Source organism: Trichechus manatus, unplaced genomic scaffold (assembly GCF_000243295.1).
Source record: "Trichechus manatus latirostris isolate Lorelei unplaced genomic scaffold, TriManLat1.0 scaffold00191, whole genome shotgun sequence".
Classification (NCBI taxonomy): domain Eukaryota; kingdom Metazoa; phylum Chordata; class Mammalia; order Sirenia; family Trichechidae; genus Trichechus; species Trichechus manatus.
Window position 1 is genome coordinate 2,069,900 of NW_004444127.1, and position 27,616 is coordinate 2,097,515.

Below are 27,616 nucleotides of genomic sequence, written 5' to 3' on the forward strand. Positions count from 1 at the left end.
TTTTCTCCAGTTCTGACACCTTTTTAATAGAAATCACTGTTTTTAGGAAACAAATAGCACTTTTGTAATTTTTTTTACAATGTTTCTTACCTTGATCTTAATTTAAGTAACACTAGGAAGACCTCAATATCTTTTATTTTCCTCTTTAATTTAAAAAAAAAGTTGTTCTTTTTTTTTTTTTCCCCAGATACAAAGATTTTTGCCCTTGCATAAAAAAACAGTGCCCCAAACGATGACACAAGGACTCACAAAGACTCACTGGACCTCACTGACACTAGGATTCCTATTCTACCATGCAAGGTCTCAACTACCCTTAACTGGACTGTCAGCCTGAAAAACAGCTTTTCTATTCCTTAGTTTAGTTTTTGTTACCAAAAAAGTAAAATAAACAACAAAATAAAACTTTGTTTAAAGAAGAAAATGAACAAAAACAAAAATTAAGAGGGGAAAAAAAAAAATGTCTCCATTCAATTCACACACACCTGGGTCGCGTGCTGCTTCACTCGGGATCTTCTCTTGTTATAAATATAGAAAAGGGATGGAGCTTGTTTTCAAGTAAAATCACTGATCCACCTTTCTTCCTTCCTCGAGGCACACACCCTCCTTCCCTGCCTCGAGCGAGGGCAGTGGCGGCCCGCTCTGCTTGTTCTTGGAGAGGGAAGGTGACCGGGTCGTCCACAGGGATGCTCGCCACTCCACCGAAGGAGGGAAGGGGCGGGCGAGCGCGAGGCTTCAGGCTTCGGGAGTCGGGGGCACCCGTGGTGGGGAGCGGCATGCTCTGGGAGAAGACCTAGTGGCTATTCTTGGGGTACATCTCCCCTTGCACTATGCCCCACTCCAGATAATATTAAATACTGCTTATCTGATATACTTTCCCTACCCCTTGTCCCCCCCGTCCCCTTCCCATACCTCTTCTGGGCACTGGGATTGGTTAAATCTCAATTTCCTTTTTTTTGGTTTTATAGTAGTGAACGTTTAGAAACAGGAAAGCCCACACACTCTTTGGACTTGTCTTCTCTACCTAAACAAACGGCTCAGCAAATAAGGATCTGAAACCTGCTCTCCTCCCTCCGCCCATCCCTGCTCCCCACCCAACAAAACAAAAACAAACCCATCGTGGCTGTGGAGGCTGTTGCAGGCACACACTGGTGTATAATAGAGAGAGTAAATATATTATTTCACTTGGCATGGTGCTGGCAAAGAACCTCCAGCTGGCACTATTTCATGTAACATGGTCCAATCTTTGCATGTACACACAGAATAAGAAGGATCAATTGGCAAACTCTGGTGCCACCTGGCACAAGCATCTTCTCTCTCTCTGGAACCAAAGAACCAAAAGAATTCTGTACTTTCCAGAAGAAATCCGGCTTTGCTTCTCTAGAGGCTTCAGTATTTTGCTGCTCCTTGCTGCCGGGATCCCGTGGCTTCTCCTAGCGGGGCTCTGTTATTTAGTCTCTTCCCCCTGGTTACAGTTCGCTGTGCAGCTCTGGGAGGCGGGGGAGGGGGCCGGCGTGGAGGTGGCGGCGTTGGCAGGGGGGGTGCAGTCCGGGCCATTGGAGATGGCCCCCACAGAGACCTCAGAGTCTACAGGTTTGGAGAGGTCGATGCCATGGATGAGGCGGATCAGCTGTTTTACCTTCTCCAGGGAGCTGTGCATTTCCTTCTGCCGGGCTAGGATGGTATTCTTCATTTCCATGCATTTCTGCAGCAAAGAAGAGGGACAGCGGGACTGAACTGGCTGCTTTCCAGCAGGCTTGGCAGCCCTGAGAGAGGGGCTCCCCCATACCATGTAAAAGGACCCCTGCTGGCTAGTGTGCAGCCCAGACCTTTGCTCCGCTATACACTGAAGTGCCGGCTACTGCCCAAGGGAAGGAGGCCCAAAAGGCAAGGCCCAAGAAGCAAAGACAGGGGCAAGTGAGTGGTTTAAAAGCCAACTACACCTGACACCAGGACTTAAAATGCTAACAAGCTATACTCTTGTTATCACAGTGCTACCACAAAATTAAAAAAAAAGAAAGAAAGAAAACTTCCCACAGCTGCCCTGAAGCTGGTGTAGGCAGGTTTTGGTATGCTTCTGCCATGCTAATGGCTGGCCTTCAGGATTGCAATCCAGTGATGTCTGGATTCAATTTGGGCCTACTGGGGATCATTCAGTCTGTGAGAATTTAGGAGCAGGCCAGTGAGGCTTAGGAGAATCAAGGTCAGTCCACGGCCAAAGGACTGCAGCAAACAGAACCTTCTCAGTCATGGGCTTGTAGCCTTGTCCCTTGGCCTCCCATACTGCTGGCTTCTGCTTCAGGCAGAGGTGTTAAACCTACATGCTATGGGTAGGTACAATGAGGAAGAGAAAGCAGATGAGTGGGGCAGTCAATTACCAGCAAGTCCAAGACACCACCTGGTGCCTGTGAGGGCTGAGGCCACCTCACTCCATCAAGGGTGACCTACTTAACAGAAAACTTGCTTCTATCAGGAAGAGCCTGTGTATCCCTGCTGCTGATACAACCCTCCTTCCCCCCTTGAAAGGTCGGGCTGAGCAGTATTTACTTCCAGTACTTGTCTCTAGAAACCCCTCTTCGTCAGACCAGTCAAGAAAACCTGCGAGTGCAATCAGACGGTGTGGAAGAAAGGGAGGGAGGGAAGAGTCATACAGATGGACACACTAGCTCCAGTGCCCAGAAAGAATAACATGAGGGTACCTGGTCTGTGTCTGTCCAGCATCAGGCGAGGCCCTACACTCCTCCCAAACACAGGGGGGGTGGCTACACTATACTGAAATAAGGAACAGTTTGTAGCTGCCACTTTCTCTCTTGAACCTACAGACTGAAAATCCTCTCTCGGATCAAAGCAAGAAGGTATATCAGAGCTTGGCTAAGGTACCATATGTATACCAACTGGCCACCTGCCACTGAAGGTGGAACTCTAACTGGAAGACAAACGTGGCACCTGCCCAAATCAATCATGGCAACTGACGGACTTGCATTAGCCCTGGGGAGACACATGTTCTGTTATGTCATAAACCAGCTGCCACTGAGTAGATTTCAACTCATGAAAACCCCATGTGTGCAAAGTAGAATGGTGCTCCATAGGGTTTTCAAGGCTGTGAACTTTCAGAAGCAGATCGCCAGGCCTTTCTTCCAAGGCATGTTTCGGTTACTAGCAAGCGCTTTAACTGTTTGCATCACCGAGACACATGGTATGTACATGGAAAGTTCTATATCCATGCATCTATGTATCTATGTATTACTGAAGGCATAAGGTTTACTTACACTTATAGAACTGCTGAGCTGTTTCACCTTCTGCTCTAGTTGTTCTCGTTCTTGTTTTAAATCTGAACTCCATTTAAGTAACTTCTGTTTCTCTTCTTCTTTTGCTGAAAAAAACAGGAATAGTTTTTAACAATAAATTCTTTGGAAGGGCCCTTGTGCTCAGAATGCTTACCCAAGAAGATATTTTTCCCGAAAGCTACCTGAGTCCCACAGCTGGTGTGCAGGACCTGCCCGCCCCGGCGTTCCCTTTTTATAAGTATAGGTACGCTAAGAAAACGCTCCGTGGCTTGGGCCTGGCTTCATGCATCACTCTGTTTTCCTCCCCAAGAAAGTGCTACATGAGCTTTCCACTTCATTCAATAAAAAGTTTTTAGCTTTAAATTTCCTTTTGAAAACAAAACAAATATTGCCTTCCAGTATTATTATTTTTTTTTTTTAAAACAAAGGGAGCCTTACAAAAAAAGGAGTATGGGTAATTCTTTACCTGCTTTGTAGGCAATATAGGAATGAACAATTGCTAAAGTTCCAGGCCATGGAATTGCTTCTTCTTTCTTCAGCATCTGAAAAGATTTTAGAATTTTACCTTGACAAGGAGGTAGAAACACATGTTCCCTATGTACAAAGCAAATAATGGTTTCTATGGCTACTGGCAGACAAAACGCAAGTACTCAAGGTAGTCGTGTTGTAGAACCCTGGTCTATAGCTTCCAGGCCACAAAGTTCCAGATATCAGCCTGCGAGAATGAGGTTCAAGGGCAGGAAGAACCAAGCCACTTGAGCCCGGGCTTAGAAGAGGGTGGACTTGTCTGAGCATCCCCAAGCAGTTCATCTTATCTTCTCATATGTGCCACACGACTCCAACCCCTCCCGACAGCGAGAACCACCAACACTAAAGCTACAAGTCAGCATCATGGCAGGAGCCACTGGCGTTTCACCCCTGACTTGACATGGGCTGCCTATCTCAATTTTAGCTTTTTATGTTCCTCAAACACAGTCTGACCAAGGAAATTAAATATCACTTCCAAATACTAGGATACCATCTAGACCCTGTCTACAAAATTACCAGAGTGTCACAAAGAAGCATCAGGAAGGGAACAAAGACAGAACTATCTCTACTGCATCACAGAGGCAGGAGAGTACCAAGACGAAAAGGGGAAAACCAGAATTCTCTCAAGTCAGGACTCCTAAGAAGTGAGCAAGATCCCACAGCCTGCTGAGCTACTGGGCTTATTTATTTTTTATATTTTGCCTACTTCCAAAAAAGACTTGTGACAACTTATAATAAAAACATAAAAACACATGGAAAAAGAGAAAAAGTTGAGAAAAAGAGAACAGAAACCAAGCAGAGAAGGAGGGAAAACACTAGGACAGTTAATGTTTGCCTCTTAAGTCTGGGAAATACCAAGACAGCAGTTTACAGTTGGTTCTCTAAGCCTGATGCCAACAGAGGTTAAAAATGAACCTGATGTCATTTAAATTAAACAATAAATTTGGCACTTGCCTCTAAGGGTTTTATTCCCAAATTAGAGTTTCAAAACCATATATTTGGTTTGGACCAATTTTAGAAAATGAGGCAGAAAGTCTTAAGAACTTTTCAGGATCAAGGTAAGAAGCGTCATTTCAAACAAAAGGAAAGAGGCAGGGTCTCTCCACCTGTTCACAGAGTCACCGCCTCCTGGACAGGTTGGAGAACTTCTGAGGGAACCAATGCTGTGTGAGAGTGCTGTGCACGAACAGGAAAGAGGTGACCCAGAGAAGGACTACGGGAGACAGAAGAGACTACAGCACTCCCCGAGATGAGAGGGGAATAGAATTCCACCTGACCACGCTGTCGTTCCTTCTCTTCAGCACCTCTTGTGTCTGACCCACAGTACCTGGTCCTGACATCTGGGACAGATCCACATGCCCTTGGGAATTGTTTTCAGAGGAGGGTCTAAGCAGTCCAGGTGATACACACGGGAACATGTGTCACACATCAGCAACTGGCCACTTTTTCTGCAAACGCTGCAAAAATCCTCATGGATATCACCCTATGAAATGGAGAAGAAAGGTTAGAGAAAAGGCAAAAAAGGCAAAGTTCCAACAGTGATATGCGCATTCTGGATGCATATAAATGTTTTGGGATATTCAGCTGTCATGGCAAGAAAAGCAGGAATTACCAGTGGCAAAAGCCTCCACCTGCCCTACACAGTCAGGTTTCCCAAGTGGGGACAGTCTTCTTAATTTTAAAGTACAGTTTACAGAAAGCTCTGCAGCCACTTAGGTAAAAATTAACTTTACAGGTGAGAGCTCAGCATTTATTATATTTTGGTAGAGTTCAACTCAAAAATCAGGAAGTGTAAAGACACTTAAATTCATTCATCAAAATATTTTACAATGTGATATGAACAATTCTCATTAGCTATCATTGTGGGGGGAGTTTAGAAGGATTGGGAAAGAAGATAGGAGAAATGGAGTCTTACTAAACTTACTTGCTCAGTAAGGAGAAATAGAGTGAAAGTTCAAACAGGAAGAGATTAAGTCAGGAGCAAATTAAACTCATATGGGCTTTCTAACACGAAGAATGCAAAAAGCCAAAGCAAGAGCTGACAATTTTCTCTTAAAATCAGTATTTGGCATTTGCTGTTCAAGGGACCGTGGATTCTGAGAGGCTTTATTCCTCCCCATAAAATACTTCACCAGATGGAAAAAGAAGAGCAGCCCCAGTCCACTCTGCCTGCCTCTCTCCCGCCCCATCAGTGATAGTATTATACTCAGGGAAGTCTGCTGGAGCTCTCTGAACAGAAGGCACCATCAGAAAAAAGCAGAACCACTTCAAATTTGGAGAGGAGAACACAGAAAGGAAATGAGCTATTAAAGAGGCCTTTTCCAGCAAGTCAATCTCCAGCCTGTTTTCTGAACAGAATCAATGCCTCCGATGAAGACACCAAGTGAAGGTAAGATTGAAGGGACGCGCCAGAGGTTACCCAGCAAGTCAACTCCACCACCTGGATTATACCCTTTTTAACTTTCAATGTGTTGTTTTAGGTTTCTGGGCTATTCTGCCAGAAGGCCTAACACAGAACTTTTGCACAGGAAGGAATGATACAGAGAGCAATGCCCAGTTCTTTATTTCTATCATACAAACCCATCACCACCACCACTGAAGGAACATATCTTCACAAACCTAGAATTTCTCTCCAAAGAAAGGGAAACTTGCTCTATAATTCGCTAGGTTGTCTGGCAGCCCAAAAAATGGGCTGCAAACAGTTATAAGTGTGGATGGATTTTAATCTTTCTTAATAAAGAAATGTTACTTCTGGCAGTAAATAAGATACTCAGCACATGTGAAAAGTATCACACAAGAATGCAGCCCAACAATTTAACTTCTAGGCACCAGAAGACGTAAGGTTTCGTCCCTAGATTAACCATGTCTTTCTTCTTTCATTCTTAAAATCAGCCTGAGGGGTGTCTTCTCCTTGAGAGGGCTGGTCTTCCTTGAACCGTAGCCCATGTTTTAAGTATGCATCTTTATTAAGTTTATAAACATGTTATGGTTTCAGAGTTGATTTTAAATGAACTGTAAATAAAGTTATCAGTGATGAAGTACACGAGACAAACTGGACATCTTAATCAGAGGCATTTGTCAGGGTAAACGGAGTTCCGCTCACTTTCCATTGCTCCTGATTAAGGAGAGCATCAAGGAGCCATGGTGGCTCAGTAGTTAAGCGCTTGGCTGTTAACCAAATGGTCAGCAGTTTGAACCCACCAGCCGCTCTGATGTGGCAGTCTGCTTCTGTAAAGATTTACAGCCTTGGAAACCCTATGGGGCAGGTGCTACTTTGTCCTATAGGGTTGCTATAAAGTTGGAATTCAACTCAATGGCAATGATTTTTTTTTTTTTTTTTTTTTTTTTTAAGTATAGCAGCAGTTCTCAGTCTTTTTCGTGTCAGGAACACTTTACACTCTTAAAATTATTAAGGATCCAAAAAAGCTTTTGTTTATGTTCGTTAAATCTATTGATATTTACTGTATTACAATTTTTAAACTTTTTATTTATTTTTTTTGCAAGTCTCACACTTTACTGAAAGTGTTTGTAGCAGGGCAGCTGGATACCGGTTAGGGAGAACTTCAGCAAAAGAAGCTGCCATTTAAAATTGTCAGTTGTTTTCTGTTGGGTAGAGACAGCAGATCACTTGAGGGCAGATCTTTTGTTCTCAAATGGCTTACATGTTCCCTCAATGTAAGCTACCCCGTTGCCTGGGGGGAAAGAGTGGAGCGACACGAACTTTTCTGGGCTTGACCAAGTCTGCTCTTCCAAATACCCGTAGGGTAAACTGGGCCAAATTGCTATAAGTCAAGGAGCCTCTTGGAACCTGGACTCTGACATGTTTACAATCTTTCTGATTACTGACATGGTCCAGAATGATGTCGGCTGGTAGGAAAGCGCTCAGGGATCCCAAGAGGAATTCACTGAGGTCAATGCCAGGCCCAGATGGCTGACGTGGGAGAGCTGATTCTGGCACAGGGAGCAACCAAAGACAGAAGCCTCTGTGGACCCACCACACCAATATACAGGATCTTCTCTGGGGACAGTAGCTAAGTATGTGTGATCTTGCAAACTCAGCACAGAGCATCCTTAGCTTAACATAACTCTGGAGAGAGTGGGACTTTAGTCCCTTCACAAGCCACTGGACCCTGGGCAGTTTTCTGATCTTCCTAGCATTGGAGCAAGAGGCCATTCACAGTCCAAGAGGCCAAGTGGGGGTCAGTTTTCAACAGTGACACCATGTGGAAGTGACAGAAACAACAAAAGCCAAACTCCAGGGTCTGCTAGTGGGTTCATCAGATTATCCAGCTCTCTTTTCTCTTGATGTAGGACTGGCCTCTGAGGCTTGAATAAGCTCCTGGAGTTCTTGGACAATTTGGTTATAACTTTTTATTTTTAAATAACTACAGATTCACAGAAAGTTACAAAACTAGTGTATCAGAAAATTTTAAAAACCCAAGAACAAACAGACACACATTCCATTAGCTGACAGAGTGATGACATTATCACACGTCATGTAGTCTCTGGAAAACTCCACTGTTTACTCTCGAGAGACTGACAGTGAAAACAGCAAATGACATTTTAGGATTATTATGAAAATAGTTTTGATTTTATGGATCTCCTGAAAGAGTCTCAGGGACACCCCACACCACACTTTGAGAACTACTGTCCAAAGAAATAAATATAAAACGTTAAGATATTTCATCCATATAGAACTGATTCTTTGCCTACAGTGAGCAGAGGAAGTCTCATGGAGGTAGTGTACCAAGTTCAAAGGCTTACGCTTCGGTGACTGATCAAACTATTACCATAAACCAAATGGTACGGTGAAAGATGACTGATCCATGATTCCTTGCTAGGAGCTGGGGACACAGACTTTCTAGAAACACCCTAGCTATATCAACTGCAACGCCATCATTTGCTGAAAAAATTTTATAATTATGTCTATATGTCTTCTCATTAGAATGATGATAGTGGCAACAAGGTACATCCTGAGGATTAGTGTCTGGCTGGCTCTTGTATTACCAACTCCTTTTAGATGGTTATTGATCCCCAGGAAATGCCTGCCTCTCAACTGTTATTGCTTAATTAATGTTGCTGGGGCTTATGCTACCCAGCAGCAAACATACAGAGCCCTGTGTGTTGATTTTAATCACTGCTACTGTTGGGAGACTGTAAAAGTAGAAGTCAATTATCTTACAAAAAAAAAAAAAAAAAAGAAATCCATCCTATTGGGTTTAACTTAGGAGGTTGTGAACATATTTAGCCGTTTCAGAAAAGCTTTCTTTTCCTTTTAGATTTCTGAAAAGAACAATATTTGCATTTTAAAATGAAACTTGACAGAAGCTTTTCGTTTGTGATTTGACCTGAATGGATCCTCTGAGCACAGTCTCTGAAAGAAAACCATAAACCCCCTCAGCCAAAAAACTAGAAAACAACTTTATAGAGGGAAGAGACTCACAAGCACAAAATCATCTGTTCCCCAGCATACATGCCCCACTCTGGATGGGGAGCTCTACCAAGAAGCTATGAGCTGGCAATTCCTTTGGCAATGCTTCAACTGAGGAAAAATTGGGGCACTCTTTGATGCCAGCAAATAAGAGTCCCCTGGTGTTCATTAACAGGACAGTCAAAGTCAGAAAATTTTTAACTCCAAATGTTCACTCATTGGAGAGGGGTGGACCATTAGTAAGTTCTGAGAACTTCCAAGTCCAGAGGTCATTTTACCTGAAGATGGTCAAAGATAAGCTATGTAATTCACAAATGAAATGGGACATATGCAAAATGAAACTCTTGCTTTCCCTCCTCAAAAATGCTCATGTCATCTTCCCTACCTCAGTAAAGGGCAGCTTCATCCTTCTAGCTGTTTAGGCCAAAAGCACTGGATTTGTCTTTGACTCTTGTCTTTTCCTCATACCCCCTTATCCAATCCTGCTGGCTCTTCAAAATATATTCAGATTCCATCACTTTCCTCCATCTCTACTTCTATTGGGCCGAGTCATCATCATCTCTTTGTCAGGATGATTGCAGCAGCCTCCTAACTGGTTTCCCTATCCTCCCACAGTCTCTTCCCCATACTTCACAGACAGCAATCCTTTTAAAACCCAAGCTGATTTTGCAAACACCTTAAAAATAATAAATGCAGAATCATCAAAGGATGCTAAAACCACTGGTTGACAGTTTGTTGGGGAACTGGGTAATTCATACAGTCTCAGAGGTATCTCCACCAGAGGAAAAAGGGCACCTTTATGAGTGGAGAAATTTGGTGAAACTATCAAGTGATGGAAGTTAGTATGACCAACAATGGTTCTCACTGACATCATGTGCCTCCTGTTGTGATGAACTGAGACACCCATCATCACTTAGTACTTAGGGCTCCTGCAAAAGTGCATCTCCTGAATCTACTCTCGAGAAAACAACCACACAATCCAAATGGAGGGACACTCTACACAGCAACTAACCTATCAGAAAATGTCAATGTCATAAAAGAAAGGCTGAGAAACAGTTCCAGGTTAAACGAGACTAAAGAGACAATAACATGACAATAAATGTCAAGAGTGGCCTTGGGTTGGATCCTGGAGCAGGGAGAAAAACGTGCCACAAAGTCCACTACTGGGGCAACTGGAGAAATAGGAATATAGATATATTATATAATGATATCAATATTAAATTTCCTTAATTTGATAACTGCATTGTGGTATATAAGAGAATATCCTTATTCTTAGGGGATATATGCTAAAACATTTAAGACTGAAGATTCACATGGTGTTTGCAACTTACTCCCAAATGCTTCAGGAAAAAAAGAGTGTGTGAATGTATGTGTGTGTGCGTATGTATGAATGTGTATGGGGGAGAGGGAAGCATATATGGCAAAATGTTAACCACTGGTGAATCTAGGTGAAGCGTACACATTCATTCTTTGTACTATTATTGCAACTTTTCTGCAGGTTTGAAATTTTTCAAAATAAAAAGTTGGAAAAAAAAATTATGTTACCCCCCTACTCAAAACCCTCCGGGGGTCTCCCATCTCAGAGTGAAAGCTGCAAGGCCCTGCATGACCAGCCTTGCCACCTCTCAGTCTCATCTCCCACCACTCTTGACTGCTTGCTATGCCCCAGCTATCCTGGTTTTCTTGCTTTTCTTCCAGCACACCATGACACTTCTACCTCAGGGTTCTTGCGCTGCTGTTCCTTCTGCACGGAATGCTCTTCCCCTAGAAATTCACACGGTTTGCTCCTTTACTTCCTATCAGAGAGGCTTTCTCTCACCATTCTTCATAAAACAGCAACGTCCTGCCACAGCTCCCCATGCTCCTTATTGTTTCATTTGTCTTCACAGCACTTATCACTACCTGACATAATATATGTTCACTTGCTTATCCTCTGCCTCTTCCCATGGAGTATGAGCTCCGTGACGGCAGAGGGGTGGTTTTGCTCCCTGCGTGTTCCCAGCCTGAAAAACGGAGCTTGCTCAGGAGAATATTGCTCAAGTACTTGTTGAGTAAATGACTGAACGGGAAGCTACTCACTGCTTCATAAAGGCTCATTTAAAAGCTTGGAGTACTAGTTCACACTCCTGAAGTTTCTGGATGAAAGACTACTTAGTATCTGACACTTTACCAGGAACCTGTTTCGGATCAACTCTGCTGAACAAACTTACTTTAAAAAAAAAATTCCAGTTCTTGAATTCTATGCAAAGCATGAAACAGGCTGCTTGTTCACGGTCCTCAACCCCAAACACTGATGACAGAACTTGCACACCTCTCCATTATAGGGGCTGAGCTCCCCACCCCACCACACTGTCTGAGAATTTATTCATAGCAGATCAAAGTCAGACTCTGAAAAACTGTAAGCTTCCTGATGTATCTAACATGATACTCAGGGGCATGGAAGGACCTGGGAGCCCACAGTGAAGGTGCCTTACATGACATACAAAGTGTCCTGCAGGGATTACTGCTGTTCCAGGGTTAGTCAAGGTGATGCCAGTTGGTACGGAGACAACATATGAGAACGGTTTTCCCCAGTTTAAGCTCTCAGAAAGAGAGTGAGCTTTTCCCAAGTTACTTACGTCTGTGGAGGTGGGGCTGGGCAGGGACACAGGCTGAACAGATGCAGGGAAAGTGAATGTGGTCTCTGTCTTTTCATTTTCAGGGGAGTCAGGATGACTGGATGGGGGGGATGTTGGGGTAAGGGCTCCAAACCCCAGCACTGCATTGTATTTTGGAGGACGACCTATATACCAAGAGAAGGGAACAAAAGGGGAAAAGGGGAGAGGGAAAGAAAGGGGGAAAAAATGATCTTACATACCTTTGGCCAGTGTTCCTCATTGGCTAGCATGGAAAAGGAAGTGAGGTAGCAGACAGAAGGTTAATACAACAGTCCCCAAGAAAGGAAGAGAAGCAAAGATTTAAATGTCATTAGAAACAGCTACATGAATCTCAAAAGAAGTGAGGATTAGAGAGTCTTAGAGGATGACAGAAGGTGCTGGATTATGTTAAAGGACCTTGCCTTGGGCAGATTCTGGTGAAGTTCCTGGACTATCCCAATTTGACATTTCTAGTGAGAGAACCAGTATGTCAAAGCCCAATGGAAACCAAGGCCAGGAATAAGAATTTATTCTATTTTTTTCATTTTTTTGCGTATTTATTGTTCTCTAAGGTTTTCTTTGTAATCATTTTTACAATAATATTAATGATTCTCAGTTCCCACAAACTAACTTATTTAGGATTGCTGCTTTTCCTCTTCTCTCCTGTCTAAATTTTGGTCATTTCAATGCTTGTGAGGGTGGAAAGAGGCAAAGTGAGGAGGCAAATTTGAGTTAATTACTCTTGCCCCTTGCTGGTTGAGCTAGTGAAGATATGTTCTGGGAGTAGCCGGAAACTAAAAGCTAAACAGATGCTCTGGGACTGACAATGAATTTAAGTATCTCTGGCCTCGGATACCCTCCTCAGTTGATTGAGAGTTGTCTCCCCCTTATATCATAAATACTATGGTGAACTACATATCTACGAACTGAGGCCATTCCAAAGTCCCAGGAAAGGCACTGCCATCCACAACATCGCTAACTGAGAGACTTGGTTTAAGCAAGAGCATTTTAAACCAAACCTCATGGCTACAGAGGATCTATAAACGAGCCCTAACGGGTACGGCAAATCTAAGTCAACCACCTTGCTTTTGAAATATCTAAGGCAGGGTCCCTTGTCTTCTAAGCTGAGAGTGATCAAAAATGCATCCCCAATACACCAAGGGAAGGAGAAAAAAAAAAAAAAAAAAGACAGGTACAAAACTGCTTAGAAGCACTGGTAAATGGTACGTAGGATCATGACTCTGCCATCAGTTATAATTTGTATCAGGATTATGCACAAGAGTCATGAGTCTGTCAGATATTACACAAATATTACCTATCTGTGTTCAACTGGAACTGTCTACGGTACAAAGACAGATCTCACTGGTTTGTCTCTTCTAGGGAATTTAGTGAGACTAGGTGGGGAGGCAGAAGATGGATGCTCTTTGTCTCCCCACAGAAAGCACATCCTAGGCATTGCCAGTGCAGGCTTTCCTCCTCTGACCTTGGCAAGAGATGCCAAGGTCTTTCTGGCTCATTTAACCCGTCCTCTTAGCAGATACTGCCCAGCAGCAGGCCAATTAACAGTGGCCTCTGGCTGGGGGATCCTTTCTGAGACATGCATCAGAGGTCACTAGAAAAGTTGTCAAAACCAAACCAAAACAACAAAAAATAACCCATGACATTGGTTATCGTGGTCCAGAAATCAATATGAAGCAATGGCGTGGGGCTTCCCATCTACATATTTTTGGCTACTTGAACGACAGGGCTGATCATCAGAATGTGTCACTAAGGGTGGGTATGATATCTCTTTTTTGAGGAGGAGGTGGTAACGGTATTGTTGTAGTCCTGTATGAGGCAGACAAAGGGCCTATGCGATCTCCCAAGCTTCCTCTAGCTGAAATTGCCATGTACATACACAAAAATTAGTATGCTACTCCACTCACTCTGCAACCTCTGTAGCCTGGAACTATAATTCAGGGACGCATTATCATGTGGAGAAAGGGACCTTGGGATGTATTACTGACATCAAAGAGCAATTCCAGCATCTTGTTTATGAGCTCAAACCCTGAGCTATTAAGACCTATTTAGATCTGCACAGTGAGAGATGTTGCTTCTGTTGTTTTTTCTGTCCTGCTTAAGAGTAAGGTGGAATGCCCATCGGGAGGTCTGAAACAGGAGAATGGGCTCTTTAGGCATTTCTGCGTTGGGGGCCTGTTCTGGCAGTGACCTTTCCTTCCTTAGCTGGAGATGACCTCTTCTCCTAGATTCTAAGTTCTCTGTTTGTTGGTTACCTCTCCCCTTCCTGGAAAGTCTGCAGTTCACAGAAACTGAGTCATGCTCTGGCCTCGCTGGCAGCAGGACGACTTCGACACTATTAAGAACACCTTGGCAACAGCAGTGCTCTGTTCTGCTTAATGATGCTAAAATGCTTCCTTTTACATGGTGTTCTGTTCACTGTGCTATTCACGGATGGCCTGGTAGGCTTGGGGCAGAAACACTGCATTAAACCATTCCCCTGAGTCAGCTTTGCCAGAATCCTAAGAAAGTCAGCTTTTGATTCAGCATGTGGAGTTTTAATAAGAAATCTCACTCTCTTATTTTCCCCAATTCTCAGAGAACAACAACAAAACTATTTTCAAGGGATACAGGAGTTAGACAGGCACTAGGACAATGGGAGGAGGGAGAGGGAAGAAACACAACACAGAAAGCAAAAGCAACAGGAGGGAGAGATACAAAAAGGTACTCACCTCTCTTCCGGGTCCCAGGATGCATTGTGCTGTTCAGGTATGTGACTGCACTCTTCTTACGCTTTGAGGATTGAAGAAGGGAAAGGTGACTGGTTGAACAGCATGGTTACTACTATGGTTACTACTAATTCTGGCACAAGCTAAAGATCAAGCATAGTTTGACTGTCAACACTCCAACTAGTTAGTGTTAATCACCCAAGGTCCGTGTTAAAGGGTTTCATTACACCTACACGGCTCTCAGAGAATGTTTCAGAGAGGTCCACCTCTGCCTCAGATGAGAATTACATTAAAAAGCCAGGATGAATTAAAATTTTAAGGTAGGTTTGTATCTGTTCAAATTTAGACAAAAAAACTCAGGGGAAGGCTGCGAATAAAAATGAAATAAGCAATGTGATGAGCCAGAGGAATACCTATCACTTCACAAAGTTGGCCGAATACAATTAAGGGTGCTGCTCTTAAGCAGGCTTTCAGGTGGGAAGTGCTGAACAAGTCGCAAAATACAACTGAACAGTGAGGGAAGGGCCAAGTGCTGGCCAGGAATACCTCTGGCTCAAAGACTGCTCCACTGTATACAGGATTTGCTGTCGTTCTTCTTTTTCGTTCTTGCCTCTTGCTTTGGATTTCTTGGGAAAGGAAAAGGATTAGATTAGAAAAGAGGTACGGAGAACTCAAAAAACTTAACTTCATTGTTTTATCTACTGATTTTCCCACAACAGATCAGAAACAGTGGGGCGCGTTCCTTTGTCTCACTGCTCCTCAGCAGACAAGGCAGAGGCACACACACTGCTGGGAGCAGTTACGAAGGACCTTCTACTCTCACTTCTCAGAAAGCAAGGCTATGCTGTCCACAGTGGGGCTCTCTGTGATCAAGAGCTTAACAGTAGACAACACTTGTAAATAAGCTGTCCTGACTTATTTTTAGATCACTGTATATATAGGTGTGGATGAGCTTTATCCACGTCCTAGATTGAGTAACGACAGCTCACTATTCTTGAATTAAATAGCCAGGACAGGTACACCTTTGTTCTTAAGATTTTGATAACCTTAAGTGATTGAAAAATACAGACAAGGACTTGTCTTATAAGGGATCGCTGCTACTTTGTGTTGTCAGACAAAAAAAAAAAAGTTCCATTATGTGAACAGAAGTCACCTTAATCCAAGAAGCTGGGGGGGTTTCCCTAGGATAGTGGTGTGGATAATGATAGGAAGGGGAAGGACCTGAACATTAGACAGAGGGAAGGCGATTTTTCCTCTGAAGGAAATAAAAGTCCACACTGGTTGACTCATACTCTATTTGTGTTCCAATTTTCTATTCTAGGAATACAATCAAACACCATTTTCAGGAACATAGTTCTGAGCCAGAAGCAAGGCAGCAACATGAATATCTTACCTTCTAGATGGTCATGTGTTACCAACCCTAGAGACACCATGAAGGCAAGTTTCTGTGCCAGAGAAACAAAAGAAGAATACACTTCAGTTTGGGTTACCACAAAGCCAATTCCATGTAGGTCTACTTCTAGAGAAAGCCAGCCCAATGGACTAGTCACTCAAAAGAGGCAGGGTGAAAAAAAAGCAGGCATTCTTCACTCTTGGCAGCTCTGGAGCCACTCTAGAGACTTTCCAGTTTAATAGGAACCAAAACAGAAGCAGAGGGGCCTACATCTTCTACTTTCTCTATGATAGAAATCACCATCTTGAGAGACAAAAGGCTTTTTCAGAAAAATCCTCTTACAGGGAAGAGCATTTCATATTCTAAAAATCTACAGAGGGGTATAAAGAGCCTCCCATACACCAAGCTCCAAATCCTAAGTACCTCACTTGTCATGACTAGGTCAGGGTTTCTTACATTTTCACTCCCACTGATTAGACAATACTTATACAAAGCTAAATGATTTTTGGGAATGGGAGCAGGCAATTCTGCTTAATATTATGATTTTTTCAATTAAATGTGGATCTAGAAATTATGGAGTGATTTCTCTCTGAAGATCACTCTTAGGGCTCCATCAGAAGCTAGGCTGATTAGAATACTACACCTCAAAGCTAGAAGATTAGATACTTCAAGTTGGAGAGAGCTTTTTGGTTACGTGTGGTCTGGAAAGTATGTCTTCATTTTTGTTGTACCACTGCATGCAGTTTTTAAATATGCCACATAATACAGCACCAATTTCTTTCCTGATGAATAAAGATCATCATCAGTTGTTAGGAGACATACTTCTGTAGAACTATTTACACCACGGTTTTGTCTTTAAAACTCCTGACATCTTATCCTCAACATTGTATGGATGCATATATGTATATAGGAAGGCACATGTGAGTAAATGCACATGCATGTATAGGTGTATCTGTAGGCATTATGTGTACATGTTTGTGTGTGCAGCATATATATCCGCATATACAACAAACCACATAGGGGGCATAGTTACAGAGGCTTCCCAGACATATTCAAACAATTCTCAGGATTGGTTTACTGGGTCAAAAGGCTTGGTACCATAGTCTTCAGGGGACAATTTAGTCAATTGGCATAACACAGTCCACAGAGATAATGTTCCACCTCTGAGTTTGGTGAGTAGCATCTAGGGTCTTAGAAGTTTGTGAGCAGCCATCTAAGATATGCTTATTAGTCTCTACTTGCATGGAGCAAAAGAGAATGAAGGAAATCAAAGGCTCAAAGAAGAAACTAGTCCATGGGACTAACAGTCCACATGAATCACAACCTCTTCAAACCTGAGACCAGAAGAACTAGATGGTACCCAGTTACCACTATCGGCAGTTCTGACCAGGGACACAACAGAAGGTCCTGGGCAGGATGGGAAAAAAATGTAGACCAAAACTCAAATTCCTAAAAAAGGCCAGACCTACTAGACCGATAGAGACTAGAAGAATCCCTGAGACTACTGCCCTAAGATACCCTTTGAACTTGGAATAGCAGCTATTTCTGCAGGTCACCTTTCAGCCAAATAACAGACTGGCTTATAAAATAAACAATATCACCCGTGAGTAATGTGCTCCCTTAACTAATTAACTACATGAGACCAAATAGTCAACAGCTACCGAAAAGCAAAGATGAGAAGGCAAGGAAGGGAAGGAAATTAGATCAATGGAAACAGAACAAACAGATGGAAATCAAGAGAATGCTGACACACTGTGGAAATTGTACCAATGGCACACAACAATTTGTATAAAAATTATTAAAGGGGAACTAATTTGCTGTGTAAACTTTCATCTAAAACACAATAAAATATTATTAAAAAAAAAAAACTTAGGTAGGCACCTATCCCCTTGATAGCCAGAGTACTTCAGAAAGGAAAGCAGCCTTGGACTCACTGCCCATTTTATACACTGCCCCTTGAAATGGCATATATTTTGTGGTTGCCAATTAACTATATTCCTAATTTTCATCATCCCTTCAGAACTTAATCAAGATTAGAAGGCTGACTATCAACTGTTCTCTGTTAATAAGTACGTGGACTGACATCCAGATGCACCTTCTTTTAATCAAGTAGCAGCACCCTTCTTGGCCACTCACACTCAACTTGTCTTTGCCAGTTTTGATGAAGCTCACAAAATAATTATTAAATGAAAAAAACAAAAATCTCTTGTCGGGTGGAATGGATTTTCAGAGACACACAAGAATAAAAAGTTGTCAAGTACTTTTCCATCGTATATATATATCACACATATGCCAAGAGCTAGTTTCTTCTCTTCACAGTAGTGGTTCTGTCTAACTATAAGGTGGAAACATCTGCTAGTACACATGATAGTGCCTGCTTGTCCACACTGCTGGCCACTGATATGAGATATCCTTCAGTCTCTTTTGATAAGGAAACTTTGCTAATAGCTTGTTTTATCTTTCCTCGTCCAAGCATAATACTTGTCATTAATTTTGTAGACGGCTTTACACATTTTTCAGCAATCTGTGTGACTAGTACTTGTTTTTGGTTCAAGTTTTGTTCCTTTCTTTACATATACAATTAAAAACTAATCCACTTCACATCAGGAAGAATTATATTTTGTACTTGTTTTAGAAAAACCTAGACAGGTTCAATAAATCACTGCTTTTAAAAAAGTGACATGAAGCTTTGATGGCTTCATGCCACTGTTTGACATGGTTTCATTACACAGAATGCACCAGGGATACAGGGAAATGGATTACTGGTCTAATAAAATCCAACTATCAGATATTCATCATCGTATTACCTATTCACATTTTTTTAAATAGCTGCTTGTGCAAAAGCATTACACTAAAAAATTCTCTTATCTAAGGACGTACATATTTACATTCTTTATTTGTACCAGGGTTTTGTTTGCCAATTATGTTTATAATGCTCTCCTAAGCTGTAGCACAGATGTTACTATTTTCATCCCTACTTTTATGCTTCAATGAACTACTTTTAAGCAACTGATTTATTTGGGATTTAGGGATCTAATGCAATGTAATATGACTGTAATAACAACATTTAATAACTGTAACTGATAAACAGACATTAGCCGGGTGAACTGGACACCTTATAGACGCTGGCAGAGACAAACAGAACATCATAATCACTAGGAATGCAATGGGATAGCTATGAAAATTATCACTAATCATACATTTCAAATTTGTAACATGTGTCTGAACAACGTCATTTCAAAGCTTTACTTCTGAAATAACCAAGAGGCCTGTATAGCAACCAGCTCATGAAACCTCAGGGCTACACTCTAAGAAATCTGCCCTGGGTCACCTTGTCTTGGCAATAACATCATTGAAGGATGAGAAAGCATAAGAAAAGGTCTGTGGATCCAAAGAAAATCAAGCGTGTGTGAGAATAAATCCCACATCATACGCTGAGTCATGCCTTTGGAGGGGATGGGCCTACCTGAGGGTTTTCTTCCCGTTTTGGTTTGGGTGCAGCAGGTGGGGTGATGGTACGGCTCTCTGTTTGCTTCTCATCTGTTTCTGTGTGGGATTTAATTGTCTAGGAGAGGAAAATAAAATAAAAATTCAGAATTCATCTTTTTATAAAAAGAATGAAAACAAACAGCAGCCTAACTGTAGCCAAAAAGAAAGAAAAGAACATACTCAAACTGGGGACATATTAATAAAGGAGTTAAAATTATGGATTTCTTTTTTTTTGGGGGGGGGAGTAAAATGTAAAGCCCTAGCTGATGTTACTAAATTGCACAAATAGAGTAAACATTAATTTATAAATAAAACTGTACAAAAAGAAACATCTGCAGTTTAATTCCTTGGTATAAAAATAAAGTATAGGCTGCTCTTTCTGCTTTCAGTACAATTTAATAAAAACTTGCATGGTAGATGTGGGGGCAATTTCCCAGAAGCAAGCCCACTGCTGTTATATATATGGGTCAAGCTCCAATCCACAGCAGGTTTAAGATTTGAATGATGTAAAAAAAAAAAAAAAAAATCTTAGATGCATGCTCTTCTATTTCAGAACAATTTCATTCATAATCTGAGAGGACGCAGAACTACTCTCACTTCCAGGACATTAAGAACTTGACTGTATCACCCATTAGAGAGATGCAATTGCTAAGGGAAACCCATCTTGCAAGAGGCTGACATGCTGATTACCCTTAGGCCCTTCTTCCAGAAGCATCCATTCACACAGAGGAAACACCAGTGGCATTAACCTCTTTAAGCACAAATAGTTATCTACCAGATTAGTAGACTGGGCTTGCATTACTATTCTTGCCATGACTCAATGGCTAATTGATTTTATGAAGCCCGCTGTAAATACTGAGATATTAGAAAAGCAGATATATAACTATAAACACAAACTTAACTTACTTTTAAAAAAAAATACGTGGATGCAAACGGTCTTTTCATATGGCAACAAGTAATTAAATAACAGAATGAAATTGATTACTGACAGGCAGGAGCCAAATAAAAGATTTCAGTCCTATAAGCAGGACATCAAAAGTTCTCAAAAATCATTATGCAGTGAAATATTTTATTAGATCTGAAAAACTAACACAATCACAAAGATCTTTCACTCTTTTTACTGGTCACTTCTGTATCTAGTAGTATCCTGCTTTTCATCTTATTACATTAGGAACATGTAAGCACCTCCCTTTATCAATACTGTAGTACTCATTGCTCTGGCTCTTCATTTGGCACAGATGCTGCCTTGAATTATTATTCTTTTCTAGCACGTATCATGTCATATTTCCCCCTTTATACTACAAGCTACTTGAGAGCAAGGATTGTTTTATAGATTTTTGCACTCTTTGGTGCCTAGTACAGTGTCTCATGCAGAGCACATATTCAGTAAAGAGCTGACTGATCTCTGATTGAAGAATATGACCTGTCAGGAGGATCACACAAGTTCTCTCTCTCTCTCACACACATACATTTTTAACCAAAAAGGACATATACCTCCTTCATAAAACAAACCACCAAAGACACCCATAAGACAATATAATGGGAAACAGTTTATAGTGACATTTTTTAAGGTTATGGGCACACCAGAAAGCTTATTTTCATGGCTCTTTGGACGTGGAAGGAGGGAAGTGTAAGGAGTGAGGAGGGATAAGAGAAGGTCAACTATAAGGGGTTTGCTGTTCTATTCCAAAGCTATGTGAAAAGCTCCTCGGAGTCTTTTACTTCTATCTAAGTAAGACTGAATAAGGCACTTAGTGGCAATGCCTCTGGGAAAGAGCAAACTAATTCTTCTCCACTAAGGAACTACCAAGGGCTCAAATTTCTCTCTTTTATGCAAAAACACTACAACTATCTCAGTATTAGATAAAGAATACCAAAGAGCATTAAAAATAAAAATAAAAAACAAAAACATGAAGATGGGAGTCTCTCTCTCTCAGAACTCTCACTCCGGGAAAAGCCAGGTGCCACGTTGTAAGCAGCATGATGGAGAGGCCCATGTGGTAAAGAACTGAACCTCCTGCCAACAGCCAGTGAGGAACTGAGACCTACCAACAACCACGTGACTAAACTTGGAAGTGGATCATCCAGCCCCAGCTGAGCTTTGAGATGCCTGTGGCCCTGGCCCACCAATTTGATTACAAACTCGTGAGAGACTTTGAGCCAGACCACAACCTGATTCTTGATCCTCAGAAAATGTGTGTGATAATAAGTATTTGTTGTTTTAAGATGCTTCAAACAAACAAATTTTAAAAAACCCAAAAAAAATTAGGATGGGGGTGTGATGTCATGGAAATGGTGGAGTATGGCACACCAAGAATCCTTCCACTGAGGCAACCATTAAGCTAGCAAAAAAATGACAGGATCAACTTCTTTGGAACTCTGGAACCTAATAAAAAACTCACAGCAACAAGGGAATGCTAAATGAAGAGACTCCCAGATTTTAGTAAGAAAGTGTTGTGGAATTTTTGCTTACCTGCCTACCAGACCCTCTTCCCAAGACTACGAATGGCTATGGAGATGGTGGCCTGTGTTCTTAGTGTGGCATCCTGTTATGAGGACAGGCAATACAGACCTAGAACTAAAAAACTCATGGCTGTGTGTTTTGATCTGTCTGGTGGTTCCCTGAGAGACCAGTGCAGAGGCTGACCTTTATTTCATCCCCCTAGGGCTGAAGCGGCTTTCCAGGTGGCAGCTGATGAAAGCATTTAAAGACATAGCTGCCTGGGGCAAGGAACTGAGGACAGGTTAAGCAGCAGACAGATCCAAAAGCCCAGGAAGGAGGAGGCTGCGCAAGAAGATTATTGGGGGAATAAGGGCTTTGAAGGGCTATCACAGATACCATGGAATCTGGAGTGCAATGAGCATGCCCAAGGCCGGCACGTGCTCAGAAAAGACCTGAAAGGACCCTAGGCTTGTACCTCTGGGTGATCTTTGGGGTCTGCACAAGCAGGAGGTGAAGGCTAAGGCAGAGCTGTAGGCAGCTGGGATTAGTGTTAAAGTGCCTCAGCTCAGAGTCATTCTGCAAATACTGGAGAAGTATTTGTTTTTAAATTTATTATTTTCTTCTTTTTGGCTCTGGGCATTTAAGGAAATCTCTGTCAGGTCACTGGCTGACTGCTGAGACAACTTAACAGACACTTCAGTGAACACATGTAACAAGGAATACAGTTTTTTTTGGAGGAAAAAAAAAGTTTGGAAGAATCACTAAACAGATGGCTGCAGCCCTCAACGATCAATAGCAAACCCCACAGAGAGAGGAGAATTTGATTTCCAGAGTTACCACATTAAAATATTCAAAATATCCAGTTTTCAACAAAAAAAATCACAAGTCAAGAAAAAGAAATAGGAAAGTATGGCCCGTTCACAAGAAAAAAACAAACTGACAGAAACCGTCCCTGAAGAAGACACCACACACTGGATTTACTGTACAAAGACTTAAAATCAACTGTCTTAAATATGCTCAACAAACAAATCTGTCTTAGAAGAAATTCAACCAGAATGTCCCTTAGAAACAAGGATTGTGAGACTCTGGCTCACTTACTTTGGATACGTCATCAGGAAAGAGCAACTGGTAGAAAAGGACACCATGGTTGGTAAAGTGGAGGGCTGGTGAAGGTGAGGGAAGCCCTCGATGAGATGGACTGACAGAGTGGCTGAAACAATGGACTGAAACATAGTCATGATTATGTGGATGACATAGGACAGTATATTTCCTCCTTAGTATCCATGGATAATTGAATTTGTAGTTCCTGTTCTTTCGGTGTTTTGGTATTATAAAAATAGAATCCAAAAACTCTGGACAAATCTAAAACTAAGCTAACCATTTATACCCTAAATTTCAAATTCATCCTCTGAGACTTGGTTGTATGGATAACCAAAGTTAAAAAAAAAAAAACCAAACCAAAGCCACTGCCATCAAGTTGATTCCGACTCACAGCGACCCTATAGGACAGAGTAGAACTGTCCCACAGGGTTTCCAAGGCTGTAAATCTTTATGAAGGCAGACTGCCACGTCTTCTGTGAAGTGGCTGGTGGGTTTGAACTGTCGACCTCTCGGTCAGTAGCTGAGAGCTTTAATCACTGTGTCACCAGGATTCCTTTTTAATCAAACATGCTTGCAAATAGATAAATGTCCAAGGTCAAATAAATCTGGATTGAAGGCAAAGCAAAATCCATTGTTTGGTCACTTGGATTCATTTTCCCAACTACAGCACCAGCATTAGCATGGAGCTGGGGCAGGGGAGGTCATCAGCTCAGGTTTACTAAGAGGAAGACCAAAATTTAGGGATAATACACTGGATAATACTCTCATTTTATAAGTACTTCTTCTTGTTAGCGGATACTGTGTAGGTTCCTATGAAAGATATATATGAAAGCGGTGACCTGGGTGGCAATCTGGCAATTTTTCCTATAGAACCTTCCATTTTTTTCCCATAACTTAGCCTTGGGAACATATATATGAGGTCTTTCTTATGGGATGGAAAAGTAATAAACATTCTTCCAGAGAATTAACTCTGTGTCAGGCAAAATCTACTGGACTTTGAACACTTTATCTCATTTCATCATTGACAGGTGTTAGCCCATTTCAGAGTGCTTGAGAGGACAACGGAAAAAGAAGGTAGTGTGGGGCTATCAACACAGGTTTGGCTTCATCTGCTTTTCTAAAATCTCTCCAGGCTCAAAGTTCTTTAAATTCTACGTCTCGTTTTCTCAGAGTCACAATGTAATATGGCTTCCATTAAGAGGTAAGACAGGGGATCTCTTATCTGGGATGGAAAAGGAAGTTGGTTATATCTGACAGAGAAAGGAGAAGTGGGACCACGGCTGTTATAACTGACACTGTCTTCTCCCTTTCCTATGCCAACGTGGGAGGCCTCTGAACCTACACAACTTGCCAAACTTCCTTTCCTGGAGGCACAGCCTCAGTGACTGTTCCAAATGCGCTGGAGAATGAATTCCCCGACGGCAGAGGTTTTGATCTATCCATCCTTGTATACAGACACCATATGTGGCATACCAGCTGGCATTTAATCAACGTATTTTTGTTAAATGAATGAAATTATCACTCTAAAGGAAAAAGCAGAAAGCAGAAAGGAACTCACATAGCCTGATTATATAAAGAATGTTGGACACAGGTTTGATAACTCTCTGAGAAGGTAGTAATACTACCATGGCTAAATATTTATATTGCTTCACCCTTAGCCCATCTATGAGATCTCTTAATGGCTATGTGGTACTGGGAATGAAATTGACTGACCTTGGTAACCTGTTAGTGTTATGTTATGTGGCCTGAAAAACTAAAACAGCAACGACTGGGTTCCTCTAATTAGATTGACAAGAAGAGAGACCATGGAATTTACTTTTAAAAAATAATTTTAAAAAAATTCTTAACAATTCATAGGTTACCTTTCTGTGCTACTATAATTCAAACAAAAAGCTCTATAAACATGTAAGGCCAAAACCAAACCACTGCCGTTGAGTCGATTTCAACTCACAGCAAACCCTATAGCAATGACATGGAAAGATGTTCAAGATCTATTAAGTGGGAAAAAGCAAGTTATAAAATAATATATACTGTTTAATTTCGCTTTAAAAATGTGTGTTAGCATGTGTATAGAAAATACACGAAAAAATATAATCTTAACTGATAATAGCAATTAACTCAGAGTTTATGCTCCCCATAGATTATGGGAAGGTGCACTTTCTACAATATACATTTCTGTACTGTTTGAACTTCATTTTTACAATGAACATGCATTACCTTTATAACAAAAAAAAACATTTAAAAATAAAACTGAAAAAATTTTCCTCCTAAAAATATACTTATAAAAATAAATGTATTTATCAAAAAGGGATCAAAGAGAAATAATAATTAGTAATCTAAAGTAATGTTTAGAAATCACATTCTTTGGAACACTGAGCCTCCTGAGAGTTTCTTCAAGGGCCAGACAAGATCATGAGGGCAGATGATCTCCAAATGTGCCCCCATCCAAAGCCCTAAGTTTGAGCATTTTACTTTCAATATTTTAATACTGACATTTTGCTGCTAAAAAGTTTGAAAATTTCTGAAATAAAATGTGTAAAGAATTTATTTCTGAATGTTCCTCAACGTACTTCCTAGGGTTTAAGCAGGTTCCTAAGGAATGGAGAAATGGGTTCTCTGAGCACAAGATTTTGGCACCCAGCTTCTTCAAGACCAAGGTCTGCTGCGTTTATGAGCTGCATGAGTCGAGGGCCTGGTGCCCTATGCACAAGGCTCCTCTGTTCAAGGCCAAGGCAGCAGGAAGCCTTCTCACTCTCCACCATCTGGCCAACCTTTCTGAATCATGGTCAGCCATCAAGAAGCTGAAGATTCAGGATCACCAGAGACTATTTTCAGAACAATGAGAACTCAAGCCTGAGTAATTATGTCAACGACTTTTTAAAGCAACTTTCTTGAAAGAGGATACTTTTCTTTGTAAAATGCTTCCCTCTGATCAGTAGTCTTTCTTGAAGTAAGATATGGTGACTTCCTATAAATTCTTTTTATTTTTACAGGTGTTTTTTTGCTATAGGTTATCTATATTTCTCTAGCCTCGGTTTTGGAAAATACTAACGAAACGTTTCAATACTTAAGCAAAAATGTCTACACAATCTAAAGTTAAAAGAATGCTTCTTAGAAATTTTACATTTCTTCTGGCTTTTCACTAAGAAAAAACTTTGAAATGAAATTCTTTCCCTGTTTTGTTTATTCGTCCTGACTTCAATCGATGATATCCTCATCTGGATTCTCATTGGGACTGAAACGAATACGGCGTTTTCTGTTTACTACCTCCTCTGTTCTTCCTGACTGAGGGCAGCAGAGCCTATCTGTGAATTTCTGCTACAGAACCAGCAGGGGGAGCTCACTCATGTAGGAATCTGAACCCATCTATAAGAGGATGGTGCGAAAAGCGACCCAAGAAACTTTCTTCAGTAATAATGGCCTTTTGCATTACAGATGGATTACCACTTGATAAGCAACAGGTTATCAACAATGGTACTGAGATTAAGAGCCCCTGTGAAGATGTATTCAGAGACAGCCCAGCTGCCAAACGCCTCAATGACTATTATTGCCCAAAGCAGCTGCATACTCTGCCTGTACCTGTTTTTCAAGGCTTGGCTTACTAAGCTGTACAGTTTGAGGTCCAGCGAGTCTGGTCCCTGGAGTAGCTATCACAATGCTGGTGAGCTGGGCCATGGGGAACGTTTTGGCTATGGTTGCAGTCTGTCCATTGACGACACGGACGGGGTGGATGGAATTCTGGGATGTGGGGAGGGTTGTAGGGGTGAACTTGGTCAGCATGACAGGCCTCTGGATAAGCTGAGGAGCTGCAAGCATGGGAGGAGGTGCTGGGGCAATGGGAATGTTATTCTGGGCCACAGGCTTTGGTCGAACCTATGGGAGAAAAAGAGAACAATTATTTTATTGTTTAAAGAAACTTCTCAAGTCCTGTAAGTCCAAGACACTGCCAAATCTTCCATACTGCACATGTGAAATGGTATTTAATAAAAATATTAATATTCATTCTGATATTATTCATTTAAGATCTTAGGGCATATAATCTTATAAAACGCTCATCAGCTCCTAACAGGGTCTAAATGCTACCCTAGAACAGTTCTTTTTTAAAAAAATATTTTATTCAGTTTTTGGTGAAAGTTTACACAGCAAATTAGGTGGACATTTTCCACACAAACCGTTTAGCGACATTAGTTACATTTATCACACGGTGGCAATACTCTGTGTTCAGTTTGTTCCCTTTCCAGTACTCTAGTTTCCCTGCCCCATTATCTTCCTATCTTTGCTTTTCAGTAATTGTTGACCTTTTGGTCTCATACTGATGGTTTTTAAGTAAGTAACCGATCTTACGGGTAATATCCTTTATTTTATGTGCCATTCTGCTGTTTCACCAGAAGGTGATCTCAGGGGATAGGCTCAGTTCTAGGTTTAAAGAGTTATATCAGGACGACAGTCTCAGGGAGTCTTCTGTTCTCTACTGTTCCAGTTTGTCTGGCTTTTTTTTTTTTTTTTTTTTTCTTTTTAATTAAGAATTTGAGTTCTGCTCCATAATTTCCTCCCATTCTATCTGGGACCAACTATTATGACCCCG

At 41.4% G+C, this 27,616-nt stretch overlaps 1 protein-coding gene across 1 annotated transcript in view; it reads right to left on the reverse strand.

The window, feature by feature from the left end:
- PHF21A (PHD finger protein 21A) overlaps positions 1 to 27,616 on the reverse strand; it is a 165,067-nt gene continuing 137,451 nt past the window's right edge. The window contains exons 10-19 of the mRNA XM_023741815.1: positions 26,611 to 26,904; positions 19,465 to 19,563; positions 15,999 to 16,050; positions 15,152 to 15,231; positions 14,609 to 14,669; positions 11,862 to 12,025; positions 5,140 to 5,295; positions 3,751 to 3,826; positions 3,267 to 3,370; positions 1 to 1,702 (exon numbers count right to left, since the gene is read on the reverse strand). Coding sequence (XP_023597583.1) covers positions 1,445 to 1,702; positions 3,267 to 3,370; positions 3,751 to 3,826; positions 5,140 to 5,295; positions 11,862 to 12,025; positions 14,609 to 14,669; positions 15,152 to 15,231; positions 15,999 to 16,050; positions 19,465 to 19,563; positions 26,611 to 26,904 — 1,344 coding nt within the window. The 3' untranslated portion in view covers positions 1 to 1,444. The remainder of the gene's footprint in view (positions 1,703 to 3,266; positions 3,371 to 3,750; positions 3,827 to 5,139; positions 5,296 to 11,861; positions 12,026 to 14,608; positions 14,670 to 15,151; positions 15,232 to 15,998; positions 16,051 to 19,464; positions 19,564 to 26,610; positions 26,905 to 27,616) is intronic.